At 44.3% G+C, this 16,784-nt stretch overlaps 1 protein-coding gene across 3 annotated transcripts in view; it reads left to right on the top strand.

Annotated features, from left to right (window-relative positions):
- The window catches only part of CFAP57 (cilia and flagella associated protein 57), a 177,977-nt gene that overhangs the window by 11,679 nt on the left and 149,514 nt on the right, over positions 1-16,784 (top strand). For 2 of the 3 annotated variants that reach the window (XM_050961107.1, XM_050961106.1), the window contains exon 3: positions 2,896-3,212. In XM_050961107.1, coding sequence (XP_050817064.1) covers positions 2,896-3,212 — 317 coding nt within the window. Of the gene's footprint in view, positions 1-2,895; positions 3,213-16,682; positions 16,781-16,784 lie in introns of those variants that run through there. The other variant, XM_050961108.1, reaches the window with a different exon arrangement.

Genomic DNA, 16,784 nt, shown 5'->3' with positions numbered 1-16,784 from the left:
GCATGAGCCAATTCCTTTTGGGCATACTCCCATTCCCCATGGCATGCATCCTATTCCAGGAACTGGTTCATCAGTGCCTCCTGCCTAAGAACCTAATCCTTCTGTGCCCTGAGGAACTCAATTTGTGCTTGGTTCTTTCTGTCCATGGCAATAAGCAAGTCCTTCCCTGTCTGCCTCTGCTGTCTCTGGAGTGCTGCTTCTGCGCTCCTTGTAGATTGGTTTCTCTCTTTGCAGCAGAAGGTCCTGCCAATTCAAACACAAGGGTACCATTATACTACCTTTTTCCTTTGAAGGAAGGTAAAAAATCCCTACACATAACATAGCTGTGCTGCAGATGGCCACAATACTGATAATTTTAACATTTCAGAAAATGCGACTTCTGATGCCTTCTTCGTTGTCAGGCAATTTTTGCAGCCCCAGAGGAAGGAGCAGAGGTTAATAATGGTAAAATACCTGTAGTAATGTTTAAAAAAAATTATAATGCTTGCACTGTATTAAGGGGCCAGTATGGTTATGGTTCCAGGGGCTATGTTACCAGTTACCAATTTATTTCTTAAAGGTGGGCCATCACTTGGAAAACATAGCCATTTTCAAGGTATTAGAATGGAAAAGAGGGTTGGCTTTCCAGTCCTGTGGGGGACAGCTGGCAGTCCATCCAGAGAGATATTTCTGGTAATGGTCACCCCTCTACATATTGCTGAATGAAGGTGGACTAAGCATATTTGCTGAACCTGAAGAACCTAACTCTAACCCTACATCAAAAAAATTGCTGAAATATGCTTACAGGACTAGGATGCAATTCAAGAGGAAATGTATTGTATTCTAAGCTAGCAGATGGAGTTCTCATAGAAAAGGAAAAGCAAACCACTAAGAATGCCCATCCACCCCCTGACCTTCCCCACCCTGCATTGCCAGAAAGTCTGGCCCCTGTGCCCAGCCAAGAGCAGGTGTGGGGGGCACAGGGAAAGAAAGAGTCACACTGAAACTTTATTTTGTTCCCTGAACTTTCCAGTAAACATGGAAAGCCACTCTCCGCTGCAGAGGGGCATGGCCCTGTGTTTGTGCAACTGCCAGAGCTGATCCTTGACCCACCCCAATTTCTTCCAGCTTCTGCAGCATGGCTCAGAGCAGGGAGTATCCAGGCACCAGGAACTGCAAATGGTAAAAGACATTTCTGATGTTCAGAGGGAGAAAGGACTGCTATGATGTTCCTCAAACAACCAACGGGTTCATATACCTAAGCAGGCTCACACCTAACCAATTCACCCCCTCCCATACCAGCCTTTCTGTTTGTAAAGGGACAGAAAGGCAAGGGGAAGGGGAGGGTTGATTTTTTTTTTAAAATCTTTGAACAAGCATGCATTTTCTACAACTGTCCTATCCCAATGGGCCTTTTCCAAACCCAGATCTTTCCTCCCTTTCACCTGGTCCATGTGGCCCAGGACTATCACTAACAGCATGCTGGCTGAGAAATGCACAGACATAGAGGCATAATGACAGTTTATTAATAATCTTTGGTATAGCTTCAGCTAAATTTGTAGGAGTGGTTAATGGAATTTCAATAAAATCATTGCTTTATTGCCCTGTCTTGCTTTCAGGGTGGCGTACTGCGGGGACTGGGTTTCAGGCATATAGCACCAGCGCAAGAGGAGATATTGGCAGGGAGGGTGGGAGTCCATTGTAAATCTTACCAGCTTTGGATTCTGATTCCTTCTGCAGCTTGGGGTCCTCCTTTGGCTCTTTGGCTTGGGGGGTGGGGTTTGATCTACTGGGTCTGCTAGGGAGAGTTATAAAAATCACTTGATCCTCTTCTTCTGGGTCTCCTAGGCTTCCTCTGGCACTTCCTTTTTGCTCCCTGCTGCCTTCTCACCCTGGGAGTTGAGCCATTTCAGGCTCTTTACTAGGAGCCCTGGAGAGCATCTGGTCCAACATGGGTGTGCACAAGGGCCCCTCCTTGAGTGACTGTTTGAGTCCTTCACCTTCTAGTACAGGAGCCTCAGGAATGGAGTCTAGTGAATGCCCACCTACTCCAGCCTCTGCGAAATTTTCCAATACAGGGGAATCTTCTTGCTGCTCCAGATGAAGTTGTGGAGTATGTTATACTCTGACCACAGTTTGATGAGCACCCGGATGTGCTTGGTGGACCAGGCAGCTGCTCTGGGAACAGGGTCCATGTTAACAGAGGGCCCTGGACCTTTATACATTGAGTAAGGGTTCGGCAGGAAAGGCTTCAATGCGTTAGGGAATGGGCCTGGAGAACTACTGAAACTTGGGACCTGTAACACATCCCTTATGCTCATCCACACTATAGTGTAGCAGGAATATAGGACCATGCCACTGCGGAGGCATGTGCATACCCACAGCCTTCATGTGTGCTAGCTTTCTCACACATGATTCAAGAGTTCAGATGTGGATAACGAAGGGGTTATGGCACAACAGTGCACATGTAGGCATGTAAGTCGCAAGTGTAGTCATAGCCTACATGTATATGTGTAATTCACACACCCCCTATGTATAATGTTCTGTCCCATCTAGTGACACCGAGACCACTTAGAGAGAGAGATTAATGAGTCTGCTCTACCGCCTTAGCTAAGAGCCATATGGCTTTTAGCTCATGCAGTAAAGGCTCATGCATTTAGCTCTGGAGTTCCCAGGTTTGATCTCACCCGCTGACAACTAGGGTCTGTCGGTGTTACATGCACACAAGAGGCAGAGTTTGCATGGGCAACTTTAGCTCTGACATTTCCTGATTTTTGAATGTTTATCTATGAAATCTTAGCACTCTAATATATTTTTGGCATTTAATGATGCACATTTGACTTCCTGCACAACAATATCTTCCTTCCCAATTGTGTTAACAGAGTCTCTCTCTCTCTGTCTCTCTCTGCTTGACAGGATCTGAGAAGAGTCAGGGGATGTTAGCACTGGCCATGAGTCCAAATCGACGCTACCTGGCTGTCTCTGAGATAGTGCAAGAGAAACCCACTATCACAATTTATGAATTGTCATCTGTCCCATGTAAAAAGCGGAAAGTACTTAGTGTCTTTGACTTCCCTGTTCAGGAATTTGTCAGCCTAGCCTTTTCTCCTGATTCTAAGTATCTGGTGGCCCAGACTGGACCCCCCGAGTCAAACCTTGCCTATTGGATGTGGGAGAAGCAGAGAACAATGGCAGTTGTCAAAGCCGACATTCAGAACAACCCTGTCTATCAGGTAACATTGGAGGAACTGCCTGGGCAGAGAAAAAAAGCTGTCCTATAACTGGAACCCCCTTTTCTGGTAACTTCTGTTAGAGTGCATAAGCATAACAAAATCACTGTCCTGTAAAAGAAACTGTTTCTTCCAGGTGTCCCTGTATAAACACACCAACACTATATTTACCTAACTGGGTGACATCCTGGGACAGATGAGAATAGAAACATTCTACACCAGATAATGTATAGTTTACATAAGCCAACTTTTTCTACGATAATTGAGGGTTAGGTAGCAACTTCTCTTCCTGAAAATGTCTCTATAATTTGTTTTTTAAAGTTTTGTAAATAATGAAGTCAGAACAGTAGACAAACCACTCAGACCATGTCAGAGTGGGATAAAAACCCCGAAGAAAAAAAATAGCTAGAGACAAAAGCCTCAAATAATCATCTGGTACATCCCTCCAAGCCTCCAAGCAACGGGAAAAACTAACATAAAATGTAAGCCTCCAAGCAAGGGGAAAAACTAACATAAAATTCCATAAAATAGTGATATTCTATGTTTAGGAAAGATAAAGTGGATAGAAGGGGATGGTGGCACTCTACCTCAAAGATCCAATTACCTGCTTTAGAGTTATTGACATTTCAGAAGAACAGGACCTAGAAGGCTTACAGATAAATGTTCTAACTGATTAAATCACAAGATGGGATATGGTGGGGATTTGTTATAGAGACCACACCAGACAAGGGACCAGAATAAACAGCTCCATAAATGTTTATCTATAATATTAGAAAGAAAAAAAGGCATTGTCATGGGGAATTTCAGGCTGGAGGACATGCTGGAGGTCTTGTTTTACCTCTGGTAAAACATCCTTGGAGTTCTAAAAATAATAGATGCTGGCTTTCTAACACAAAAAGTAATTTTATATTAGACCTCATTCTGATGGATAAAGATGAATTAATAACTAACATAAAAATTGAAGATTGCTTGAGTGCAGGTGATTACTATCTAATTTCACTGGTTATGTGAAAATAATTCAATCCTAGCCAGCAATATATATATATGTATATATATTGGTAATTTTAAAACACTAAGTGTATAGATATAGATATAGATATATATACTTAGTGCTTTAAAATTGCCAATTTCTCAAACCTGAAAGCAACCATGAGCGAAACTATGTGGAAGGGAAAATGTAAGCATAAAAATGTGAATGATAATTAGGAGGTTTAAAATATGCTATATAAGATGCCCCCATATCCTCATACTACAATACTGAAATAAGTTTTAAAAAGGATAAGGGAAAACAGCAATGAAATATAAATTTACATATAATATATATCTGATGGAAAAAGGGAGAAATTTAGAACAGTGAGTACAAATTTGAAATTAGGAAATGCAGACAATTGATAAGGAAAGCTAAAGATATCAGCTAAGCTAAATCTTAGCAACGGTTTATGTCTAATACTAGACAACGATAGTGAAATTGTCAGTCCTGATGCAGAACAGGTGGAAGTATTCAATTAATATTTCTGTTACGTATTTGGAAAGAAGCAGGGTGATGTATTCATATCTTATAGCAGTGGTGCCTGAACCGGAGGGCGGGGCAGAGGGGCCATAGCCCTCACACTTTTTGAAACTGCTTAAATGTTGATAGAGATAGCTATAGGGTATTGTCCTGATTAGCAAAAAGAAGTACCAAATTTAATGTAACGGTGTATTTAGTTGCAAAGCAACATGGTTTAATGGTTATCAACCAATGAGAATTTTTGTGAAAAGGGACTGCTAACAGGGATTTTCTCAAGGGAATTTGGAAGGGGCATGGGAAGGGAGCAAGGGCCCCTTGCTGTTTTGTAAAACTATAAACTAAACTACATTCAAAATTTCTTGATTTACACAAAACCCTTTCATTAACTAGGAGACCATGCAGGCAGAAGCCCAGCAGCAGAGTGGGGGCTATCCAGTTTATTGCGCTGAGTGCAGCATGTATGATTACCTGCCCTGTGGGCAGATGGTGTATGTGTGCATTCGGTGCAAGGAGCTCCTGGCTCTCAGAGACCGCATACGGGCTTTGGAGGCCAGCGTGGCACAACTGGAGGAGCTAAGGGAGGCAGAGAGGTATGTTGATGAAGCTTTTTGGGACACTGTAGAATTGTCCCACCTCCAGTCAGACAGCCCCTGTGCTGTTGAGGAGCATGAAAGGCCCAGGGAAGCAGAGCAGTCAATGAGAGCAGAGGGAAACCTTCCCATAGTTGGGAACCCTCCTTCCAGGTAGTGTTAGGGTAACTTCTTGCACTGAGGTTACCTCTCCGGGGGAGGGAACTCCAGTTATTAGGAAAAGGCAGGTGTTAGTAATGGGAGATTCGATCACTTGAAACATAGATAGCTGGGTTTGTGATGACCGGAAGAACCATATGGTGACTTGCCTGCCTGGTGCAAAGGTTGCGGATCTCTCAAGGTATCTGGATAGATTTATGTGTAGTGCTGGAGAGGAGCCGGTGATCGTGGTACATGTAGGTACCAATGACATAGGGAAAGGTAGAAGAGACATCCTGGAGGTCAAATTTAGGCTGCTAGAGAAGAGACTGAAATCCAGGACCTCTATGATGGCATTCTCAGAATTGCTCCCAGTTCTATGTGCAGGGCCAGGTAGGCAGGCAGAGCTTCAGAGTCTCAATGCATGGATGAGACGATGGTGCAGAGAGGAGGGGTTTAGATTCATTAGGAATTGGGGAAACTTGGGGGTAGGAGAGCCTATACAGGAGAGATAGACTCCACTTAAACCAAAGTGGAACCAGACTGCTGGCACTAAACATTAAAAAGGTTGTAGAGCAGTTTTTAAACTAGGAGATGGGAGGAAAGCCGACTGCTGCAGAGGAGCATGTGGATTGGACAGAGACTTCTCTTAGAGGAGAGTCTATTGATAGAGATTCTCTAGGTTATAGTCAGAAGCAGAGGATGGAAGAGGATAATGTAAGGTCCAGATCAGACGAGAAACATTCACATAAAGAATCGGACACATCCGAAAAGGGCAGACAAATAAACAGTGGCAAGTTTTTAAAGTGCTTGTACACAAATGGTAGAAGTCTAAATAATAAGATGGGTGAACTAAAGTGCCTCATGATAAAGGAGGATATTGATATAATAGGCATCACAGAAACCTGGTGGACTGAGGACAATCAATGGGACACAATCATTCCAGGGTACAAAATATAACGGAAGGACAGAACAGCTCGTGTGGAGTGTGTGTGGGGGGATGGCACTATATGTGAAAGAAAATGTAGAATCAAATGAAGTAAAAATCTTAAGTGAATCCACATGTTCCATAGAATCTCTATGGATAGTACTTTCATGCTCTGATAAGAATATAACATTAGGGATCTATTATCAACCACCTGACCTGGACAGTGATAGTGATGATGAAATGCTAACGGAAATTAGAGAGGCTATCAAAATTAAGAACGCAGTAACAGTGGGGGATTTCAATTATACCTGTATTGACTGGGAACATGTCACTTGAGGACGAAATGCAGAGACAAAATTTCTCGATACTTTAAATGACTGCTTCTTGGAGCAGTTGGTATGGGAACCCACAAGGGGAGAGGCAACTCTAGATTTAGTCCTGAGTGGAGCGCAGGATCTGGTCCAAGAGGTAATAATAACAGGACCGCTTGGAAATAGTGACCATAATATAATAACATTTAACATCCCTGTGGTGGGAAGAACATCTCAACAGCTCAACACTGTGGCATTTAATTTAAAAAAGGGGCATTATGCAAAAATGAGGGAGGGAGTTAAACAGAAATTAAATGGTACAGTGACTAAAGTGAAATCCCTGCAAACTGCATGGGCGCTTTTTTAAAGACACCATAGTAGAGGCCCAACTTAAATATATACCCCAAATTAAGAAACACAGTAAAAGAACCAAAAAAGAGCCACCGTGGCTTAACAACCATGCAAAAGTAGCAGTGAGAGATAAAAAGACTTCCTTTAAAAAGTGGAAGTCAGATCCTAGTGAGGTAAATAGAAAGGAGCATAAACACTGCCAAATAAAGTGTAAAAATGTAATAAGAAAAGCCAAAGAGGAGTTTGAAGAATGTCTAGCCGAAAACTCAAAAGGTAATAACAAAATGTTTTTTAAGTACATCAGAAGCAGGAAGCCTGCTAAACAACCAGTGAGGCCCCTCGATGATAGAGATACAAAAGGAGCACTTAAAGATGATAAAACCATTGTGGAGAAACTAAACGGATTCTTTACTTCAGTCTTCACGGCAGAGGATATTAGGGAGATTCCCAAATCTGAGCTGGCTTTTGTAGGTGACAAATCTGGGGAACTGTCACAGACTGAAGTGTCACTGGAGGAGGTTTTGGAATTAATTGATAAACTTAACAAGTCACCAGGACTGGATGGCATTCACCAAGAGTTCTGAAAGAACTCAAATATGAAGTTGCGGACTATTAACTAGGGTTTGTAACCTGTCCTTTAAATCAGCCTCTGTACCCAACGACTGGAAGATAGCTAATGTAACACCAATATTTAAAAAGGGCTCTAGAGGTGATCCCGGCAATTACAGACCAGTACGTTTAAAGTCGTTACCGGGCAAATTAGTCTAAACTAATAGTAAAGAATAAAATTGTCAGACACATAGAAGAACATAAATTGTTGGGCAAAAGTCAAGATGGTTTCTGTAAAGGGAAATCGTGTCTTACTAATCTATCAGAGTTCTCTGAAGAGGTCAACAAACATGTGGACAAGGGGGATCCAGTGGACATAGTGTACTTAGATTTCCAGAAAGCCATTGACATGGTCCCTCACCAAAGGCTCTTACGTAAATTAATTTGTCATGGGATAAGAGGGGAGGTCCTTTCTTGGACTGAGAACTGGTTAAAAGACAGGGAACAAAGGGTAGGAATTAATGGTAAATTCTCAGAATGGAGAGGGGTAACTAGTGGTGTTCCCCAAGGGTCAGTCCTAGGACCAATCTTATTCAACTTATTCATAAATGATCTGGAGAAAGGGGTAAAAAGTGAGGTGGCAAATTTGCAGATGATACTAAACTACTCAAGAAAGTTAAGACCAAAGCAGACTGTGAAGAACTTCAAAAAGATCTCACAAAACTGAGTGAATGGGCAACAAAATGGCAAATGAAATGTAATGTGGATAAATGTAAAGTAATACACATTGGAAAAAATAACTCCAACTATACATACAATATGATGGGGGTTAATTTAGCTACAACAAATCACGAAAAAGATCTTGGAGTCATTGTGGATAGTTCTCTGAAGATGTCCACGCAGTGTGCAGAGGCGGTGTCATAACCTTAGTCCCAGATTTGGACCTTAGCGTCCAAAATATGGGGGTTAGCATGAAAACCTCCAAGCTTAGTTACCAGCTTGGACCTGGTACCTGCTGCCACCACCCAAAAAATTAGAGTGTTTTGGGGCACTCTGGTCCCTCTGAAAAACCTTCCCTGGGGACCCCAAGACCCAAATCCCTTGAGTCTCACAACCAAGGGAAATAATCCTTTTTCCCTTCCCCCCTCCAGGTGCTCCTGGAGAGATACACAGACACAAGCTCTGTGAAACTACACAGAGGGACTCCCCCTCTCCGTTCCCAATCCTGGAAACAAAAAGTACTTTCCTATTCCCCCAGAGGGAATGCAAAATCAGGCTAGCGATCCAACCCACAAATCTCCCCTTGATTTCTTCCTCCCACCAATTCCCTGGTGAGTACAGACTCAATTTCCCTGAAGTAAAGAAAAACTCCAACAGGTCTTAAAAGAAAGCTTTATATAAAAAGAAAGAAAAATAAGTACAAATGTTCTCTCTGTATTAAGATGATACAACACAGGGTCAATTGCTTAAAAGAATATTGAATAAACAGCCTTATTCCAAAAGAATACAAATCAAAGCACTCCAGCACTTATATTCATGCAAATACCAAAGAAAAGAAACCATATAACTTACTATCTGATCTCTTTGTCCTTACACTTGGAAACAGAAGACTAGAAAAAAGAAACTACTTCTCCAAAGCTCAGAGAAAGCAGGCAGCCAGAAAACAAAGACTCAGAGACTAAATTCCCTCCACCCAAAGTTGAAAAAATCCGGTTTCCTGATTGGTCCTCTGGTCAGGTGCTTCAGGTGAAAGAGACATTAACCCTTAGCTATCTGTTTATGACACGCCCCCCAAATTGCAGACAGTGGGGAAGCTCACTGGCGGCGATTTCCTTCTAGAACTTGAAAATAAACAGATTAATACAACACATACACCTTTACATATACTCCTAAGTATATAACTAACAGACTTCTACATTTTAAGAACACTTTTTAACTACTGAATTCTGGGAAACTCTCACGGGAGAGTGCATCAGCAACTTTATTAGAAGCTCCTGTGATGTGTTGTATTTCAAAATCAAAATCTTGGAGAGCTAAACTCCAACGAAGAAGTTTCTTGTTGTTCCCCTTGGCAGTATGAAGCCACTTTAGTGCAGCATCGTCAGTTTGTAGTTGGAACCGCCGTCCCCAAACATATGGGCGTAGCTTTTCCAGGGCGTACACAATGGCATAGCATTCCTTTTCACTGACTGACCAGTGACTTTCCCTCTCAGACAGTTTCTTACTGAGAAACACGACAGGATGGAAGTTGTGATCTGTTGCTTCCTGCATGAGCACTGCTCCTATACCACGCTCAGATGCATCCGTGGTTACTAGGAATGGCTTGTCAAAGTCCGGGGCCCTGAGCACAGGGTCAGACATGAGCGTTGCCTTAAGTTGGGTAAAGGCCTTTTGACACTCATCAGTCCACTTAACTGCATTTGGCTGGGTCTTTTTGGTCAGGTCGGTCAATGGGGCAGCGATTTGGCTGTAGTGGGGTACAAATCGCCTGTAGTATCCGGCCAAGCCTAAGAAGGATTGGACCTGCTTCTTGGACCGTGGGACAGGCCACTTTTGGATAGCATCTACCTTGGCCTGTAGGGGGTTTATGGTTCCTCGACCCACCTGGTGCCCCAGGTAAGTTACTCTGTTTTGGCCTATTTGACACTTTTTGGCCTTAACAGTTAGTCCTGCCTGCCTGATGCGCTCAAAGACCTTTTCCAGGTGTAGTAGGTGTTCGGGCCAGGAGTCTGAAAAAATGGCCACATCATCGAGGTAGGCAACTGCAAATTCTCCCAGTCCAGCTAGTAGACCATCTACCAGCCTCTGGAAGGTGGCGGGTGCATTTCGAAGGCCGAAAGGAAGGACATTGAATTCATACACCCCCGCATGGGTGACGAATGCTGACCTCTCCTTGGCAGGTTCATCTAGCGGTACTTGCCAGTACCCCTTGGTTAAGTCTATTGTAGAGATGAACTGGGCCCGTCCCAACTTCTCCAATAGCTCATCGGTGCGTGGCATTGGATAGTTGTCCGGACGAGTTACCGCATTTAGCTTACGGTAGTCCACGCAAAAGCGTATTTCCCCATCTGGTTTGGGTACCAGAACCACTGGAGATGCCCATGCACTGGTAGATGAGTGGATTGTACCCATCTGTAGCATGTTCTGGATCTCCCGTTCTATAGCAGCTTGGGCATGAGGAGACACTCGGTAGGGTGGGGTTCTGATTGGGTGAGCATTACCTGTATCAATGGAGTGGTATGCCCGTTCAGTCCGTCCTGGGGTGGCTGAGAACAATGGGGCGAAGCTAGTGCACAGCTCCTTGATTTGTTGCCACTGCAGACGTTCCAGGGTGGTTGAGAGGTTCACCTCTTCCACGCCACCGTCTTTTTTCCCGTCGTAGTAGACACCGTCAGGCCACTCAGCATCATCTCCCTGGACTGTAAACTGACAAACCTGTAAGTCTCTGGAATAGAAAGGCTTGAGAGAATTAACATGGTACACTTTAGGCTTTAGTGAGGAATTGGGAAATGCTATGAGGTAGTTTACAGCTCCCAGGCGCTCTTGGACCGTGAAGGGCCCTTCCCATGATGCTTCCATCTTATGGGCCTGTTGCGCCTTCAAGACCATAACCTGGTCTCCTACCTTGAAGGACCGATCTCTGGCATGTCTGTCATACCAGGCCTTTTGCTCTTCCTGAGCATCCTTTAGATTCTCTCTAGCAAGGGCTAAAGAGTGTCGGAGGGTGCTTTGTAGGTTGCTTACAAAGTCCAGAATGTTAGTTCCTGGAGAAGGCGTAAACCCCTCCCATTGCTGCTTCACCAACTGTAATGGCCCCTTAACCTCGTGACCATACACCAGTTCAAATGGTGAAAACCCTAAACTGGGATGTGGTACAGCCCTGTAGGCAAACAGCAACTGCTGCAACACTAGGTCCCAATTATTGGAGAATTCGTTGATGAATTTTCGTATCATGGCCCCCAAAGTTCCATTGAACCTTTCCACCAGGCCATTGGTTTGATGGTGGTACGGGGTGGCAACCAAGTGATTCACCCCATGAGTTTCCCACAGTTTTTCCATGGTCCCTGCCAGGAAATTAGACCCTGAATCTGTAAGGATGTCAGAGGGCCAACCTACCCTGGCAAAGATGTCTGTTAGGGCCAGGCACACAGTGTTAGCCCTGGTGTTGCCTAGAGCGACTGCTTCTGGCCATCGGGTAGCAAAGTCCACTAAAGTCAGTACGTACTGCTTTCTTCTGGGCGTCTTTTTTGGGAAAGGGCCCAGAATATCCACAGCTACTCGCTGAAATGGGACCTCAATTATGGGGAGTGGCTGGAGAGGGGCCTTGACCTGGTCTTGAGGCTTTCCCACTCTTTGGCATACCTTACAAGACCGGACATACTTGGCAACGTCCTTGCCCATCCCCTCCCAGTGGAAGGACTTCCCCAACCGGTCTTTGGTTCTGTTCACCCCAGCATGGCCACTGGGATGATCATGGGCTAAGCTTAAGAGCTTCCCCCGGTACTTAGTTGGAACCACCAACTGTTTTTGCGGCTGCCATTCTTCCCGGTGTCCACCAGAAAGAATTTCCTTGTATAAAAGTCCTTGGTCTATAACAAACCGGGATCGATTAGAAGAGCTGAGAGGCGGTGGGGTGCTCCGTGCCGCCGCCCAAGCTTTCTGAAGGCTGTCATCTGCTTCCTGCTCAGTCTGGAACTGTTCCCTTGAGGCTGGGGTCACCAGTTCTTCCTCAGACTGTGGACTTGGGCTTGGTCCCTCTGGAAGCGATGTAGGTGATGGTGTTGTTTCCGTTGCTGGTGTACCGCTCTCCGCTGGTGCACCTGAGGGTATTTCAGGCTCTGGCTGAGCCTTTTGGGTATGGCTGTCTTGTGCTTCTGCCAGTTCTGGCTCGCTGGCGCCCTCTGGCGTTGAGTTTGAAGATGGGGTTGCACTTGCTGGTGCTGGTTGCTGTTCCAGTTCCGGGCCTGGGACTGGAGATGCTGTGGCTGTTTCAGTGGTAGGCATGGAATCCGGGTCCACTACCTCTGTCTGGGTCTCTGGTAACACAGACGGGGCCTCTGTGGACGGCTCAGGAACAGGAATGGGTCTGGAAGCTTGCCTGGTTTGGCTACGTGTAACCATTCCCACTCTCTTGGCCCGCCTCACTTGGTTGGCCAAGTCTTCCCCCAGTAGCATGGGGATAGGATAATTGTCATAGACTGCAAAAGTCCACATTCCTGACCAGCCTTTGTACTGGACAGGCAGTTGAGCTGTAGGCAAGTCTACAGCTTGTGACATGAAGGGGTAAATTGTAACTTTGGCCTTTGGGTTGATGAATTTGGGGTCAACGAAGGATTGGTGGATAGCTGACACTTGTGCCCCCGTGTCTCTCCACGCAGTAACCTTCTTTCCGCCCACTCTCAAATTTTCCCTTCGCTCCAAGGGTATTTGAGAGGCATCCGGGCCTGGGGATCTTTGGTGTGATGGTGGTGTAATGAATTGCACTCGCATGGTGTTCTTGGGACAGTTGGCCTTGATATGTCCCAGTTCATTACACTTAAAGCATCTTCCATCTGATGGGTCACTGGGCCGAGGTGAGTTACTGGAGACTGGTGAGGTTGAAGGGTAGGGTATCTGTGGCTTTACTTGGGTGGTATGTGGGGTCTTTGGCTGTCCTCGGTTGTAGGGTTTATGGTCTGTGTGCCCCCTGGGGTAATCGTTCCCCTTGACAGTAGCTTTCTTGCTTTCTGCCAGTTCCATCCATTTGGCTCCAATCTCCCCCGCCTCAGCGATATCTTTGGGATTTCCATCTTGTATGTACCGTGTGATGTCTTCAGGAACACCATCCAAGAACTGCTCCATTTGTATGAGGAGGTTCAGTTCTTCCAAGGTTTGAATGTTGTTTCCTGTTATCCAGGCCTCATAGTTTTTTGCAATGTAGTAGGCGTGTTTGGGAAATGACACCTCTGGTTTCCACTTTTGGGTTCTGAAGCGCCGACGGGCATGATCTGGGGTTATCCCCATCCTGTATCTGGCCTTGGTTAGAAAAAGTTTATAGTCATTCATTTGCTGCTTAGGCATTTCAGCTGCCACCTCTGCTAAAGGTCCACTGAGCTGTGACCTCAATTCTACCATGTACTGGTCTTCGGGAATCTTGTACCCAAGACAAGCTCTTTCAAAATTTTCCAAGAAGGCCTCGGTGTCATCACCTGCCTTGTAGGTGGGGAATTTCCTGTGCTGTGGAGCAATAATGGGCGCCGGGTTGTTAGGGTTGGCTGGCACATGCAACCCAGCTTTTGCCATTTCCAGTTCATGTTTTCTCTGTTTTTCCTTCTCTTCATTCTCTTTTTGTTGTTTTTCCATTTCTTTTTGGTGTTTTTCCATTTCTTTTTGGTGTTTTTCCATGTCTCGGCGGTGGGCCGCCTCTTCTTCTGCTTGTTTCCTTCGGTAGGCCACTTCTTCTTCTTCTAGTTTTCTTTTGTGTGCTGCCTCTTGGGCTGCCTGTTCTCTTTGGAAGGCTGCCAGTTCTCTTTGGTAGGCTGCCTCTTTGATCTGTTCTTCTCTTTCTTTCATCTCCATCTCTTTTTGTTTTATTTCCAGTTGTCGCCTGTGTTCAGCTTCTTCGATTTGTACTTCGGCCTCAATTTTTGCCTTAGAAGTCATGATTCCTGTTTTCTTGTGTTGGGGTGCCCTCCGGTGTTTATCTTCTGAACTGCAGGTTCTCTGTTGCCTCCTGAAGTCTGCCTAGCAACAGTGCCTTTAGCTAATTTTCCTTTTCTCTCTCTAGCTAATGTTCAATGAAGGGAAACCAGAAAAACCACTTTATTTGCATGCCTATAAGTGCTGGTACTTGCCTCCTAATGGGAGGGCTATTGCATGACAAAAGACCCTTAACATGCAAGCCACAAACTGCGAGAGAGAGCAGAAAAAAAAAATTCTCTCTGGTTCCCTTTTAAAACCAACTGCTTCTCTCTGCTAAAAAGCCCTTAGCAGAGAAAAGAAAAATACAATATTTCCACTGGCTTCTGGATTCTGTCTATCCCCACCGCTGCCACCATGTCATAACCTTAGTCCCAGATTTGGACCTTAGCGTCCAAAATATGGGGGTTAGCATGAAAACCTCCAAGCTTAGTTACCAGCTTGGACCTGGTACCTGCTGCCACCACCCAAAAAATTAGAGTGTTTTGGGGCACTCTGGTCCCTCTGAAAAACCTTCCCTGGGGACCCCAAGACCCAAATCCCTTGAGTCTCACAACCAAGGGAAATAATCCTTTTTCCCTTCCCCCCTCCAGGTGCTCCTGGAGAGATACACAGACACAAGCTCTGTGAAACTACACAGAGGGACTCCCCCTCTCCGTTCCCAATCCTGGAAACAAAAAGTACTTTCCTATTCCCCCAGAGGGAATGCAAAATCAGGCTAGCGATCCAACCCACAAATCTCCCCTTGATTTCTTCCTCCCACCAATTCCCTGGTGAGTACAGACTCAATTTCCCTGAAGTAAAGAAAAACTCCAACAGGTCTTAAAAGAAAGCTTTATATAAAAAGAAAGAAAAATAAGTACAAATGTTCTCTCTGTATTAAGATGATACAACACAGGGTCAATTGCTTAAAAGAATATTGAATAAACAGCCTTATTCCAAAAGAATACAAATCAAAGCACTCCAGCACTTATATTCATGCAAATACCAAAGAAAAGAAACCATATAACTTACTATCTGATCTCTTTGTCCTTACACTTGGAAACAGAAGACTAGAAAAAAGAAACTACTTCTCCAAAGCTCAGAGAAAGCAGGCAGCCAGAAAACAAAGACTCAGAGACTAAATTCCCTCCACCCAAAGTTGAAAAAATCCGGTTTCCTGATTGGTCCTCTGGTCAGGTGCTTCAGGTGAAAGAGACATTAACCCTTAGCTATCTGTTTATGACAGGCGGTCAAAAAAACAAACAGGATGTTAAGAATCATTAAAAAGGGGATAGAGAATAAGATGGAGAATATATTATTGCACTTATATAAATCCATGGTACGCCCACATCTTGAATACTGTGCACAAATGTGGTCTGCTCCTCTCAAAAAAAGATATACTGGCATTAGAAAAAGTTCAGAAGGACAACTAAAATGATTAGGGGTTTGGAGAGGGTCCCATATGAGGAAAGATTAAAGAGGCTAGGACTTTTCAGCTTGGAAAAGAGAAGCTAAGGGGGGATATGATAAAGGTGTATAAAATCATGAGTGACTTGGAGAAAGTAGATAAGGAAAAGTTATTTACTTATTCCCATAATACAAGAACTAGGGGTCACCAAATGAAATTAATAGGCAGCAGATTTAAAACAAATACAAGGAAGTTCTTCTTCACACAGCGCACAGTCAACTTGTGGAACTCCTTACCTGAGGAGGTTGTGAAGGCTAGAACTATAACAGCATTTAAAAGAGAACTGGATAAATTCATGGAGGTTAAGTTCATTAATGGCTATTAGCCAGGATGGGGTAAGGAATGGTGTCCCTAGCCTCTGTTTGTCAGAGGGTGGAGATGAAGGCCGAAAGAGATCACTTGATCATTACCTGTTAGGGTCACTCCCTCTGGGGCACCTGGCATTGGCCACTGTCGGTAGACAGGATACTGGGCTAGATGGACCTTTGGTCTGACCCAGTATGGGTGTTCTTATATTCTTATGTAATAAAAAGTACAAATTCAACAACAAGATTAAAAATGATTATTTAAATCAGATTCCTGAACCATAACAGGGTTCAAAAAGGCCATAACGGATTCAAAAAAGAGCTAGATAAATTCATGGAGGATAGGTCCATCAATGGCTATTAGCCACAAATGGTGTCCCTAGCATTTGTTTGCCAGAAGCTGGGAATGAACTACAGGGGATGGATCATTTGATGATTACCTGTTCTGTTTATTCCCTCTGGGGCTCCTCGCACTGGCCACTTTTGGAAGACAGGATACTGGACTAGATGGACCTTTGGTCTGACCCAGTAGGGTTGTTCTTATGTTCCTGTTTGCTGATTTTATTCATGATTAAAAATTTCATGATTTAAAATGCTCTGCCTTAAATCAATCCACTGTCATATATAACCATTACAGATCAAGAGAAGACCTTGATGGGGCAGATTACACCACATCTACTTATTGTGGGAGTCTGGATTTGCTTCTGAGTCATCTGGTGTTGGTTACTGTCTGAGATAGGATACTGAAGTAGATGAGCCATGTAT

This window comes from Gopherus flavomarginatus, chromosome 7 (assembly GCF_025201925.1).
Source record: "Gopherus flavomarginatus isolate rGopFla2 chromosome 7, rGopFla2.mat.asm, whole genome shotgun sequence".
Classification (NCBI taxonomy): domain Eukaryota; kingdom Metazoa; phylum Chordata; order Testudines; family Testudinidae; genus Gopherus; species Gopherus flavomarginatus.
Note: the sequence above shows the minus strand (reverse complement) of the source record. Positions and strands in the feature narration are given on the sequence as shown.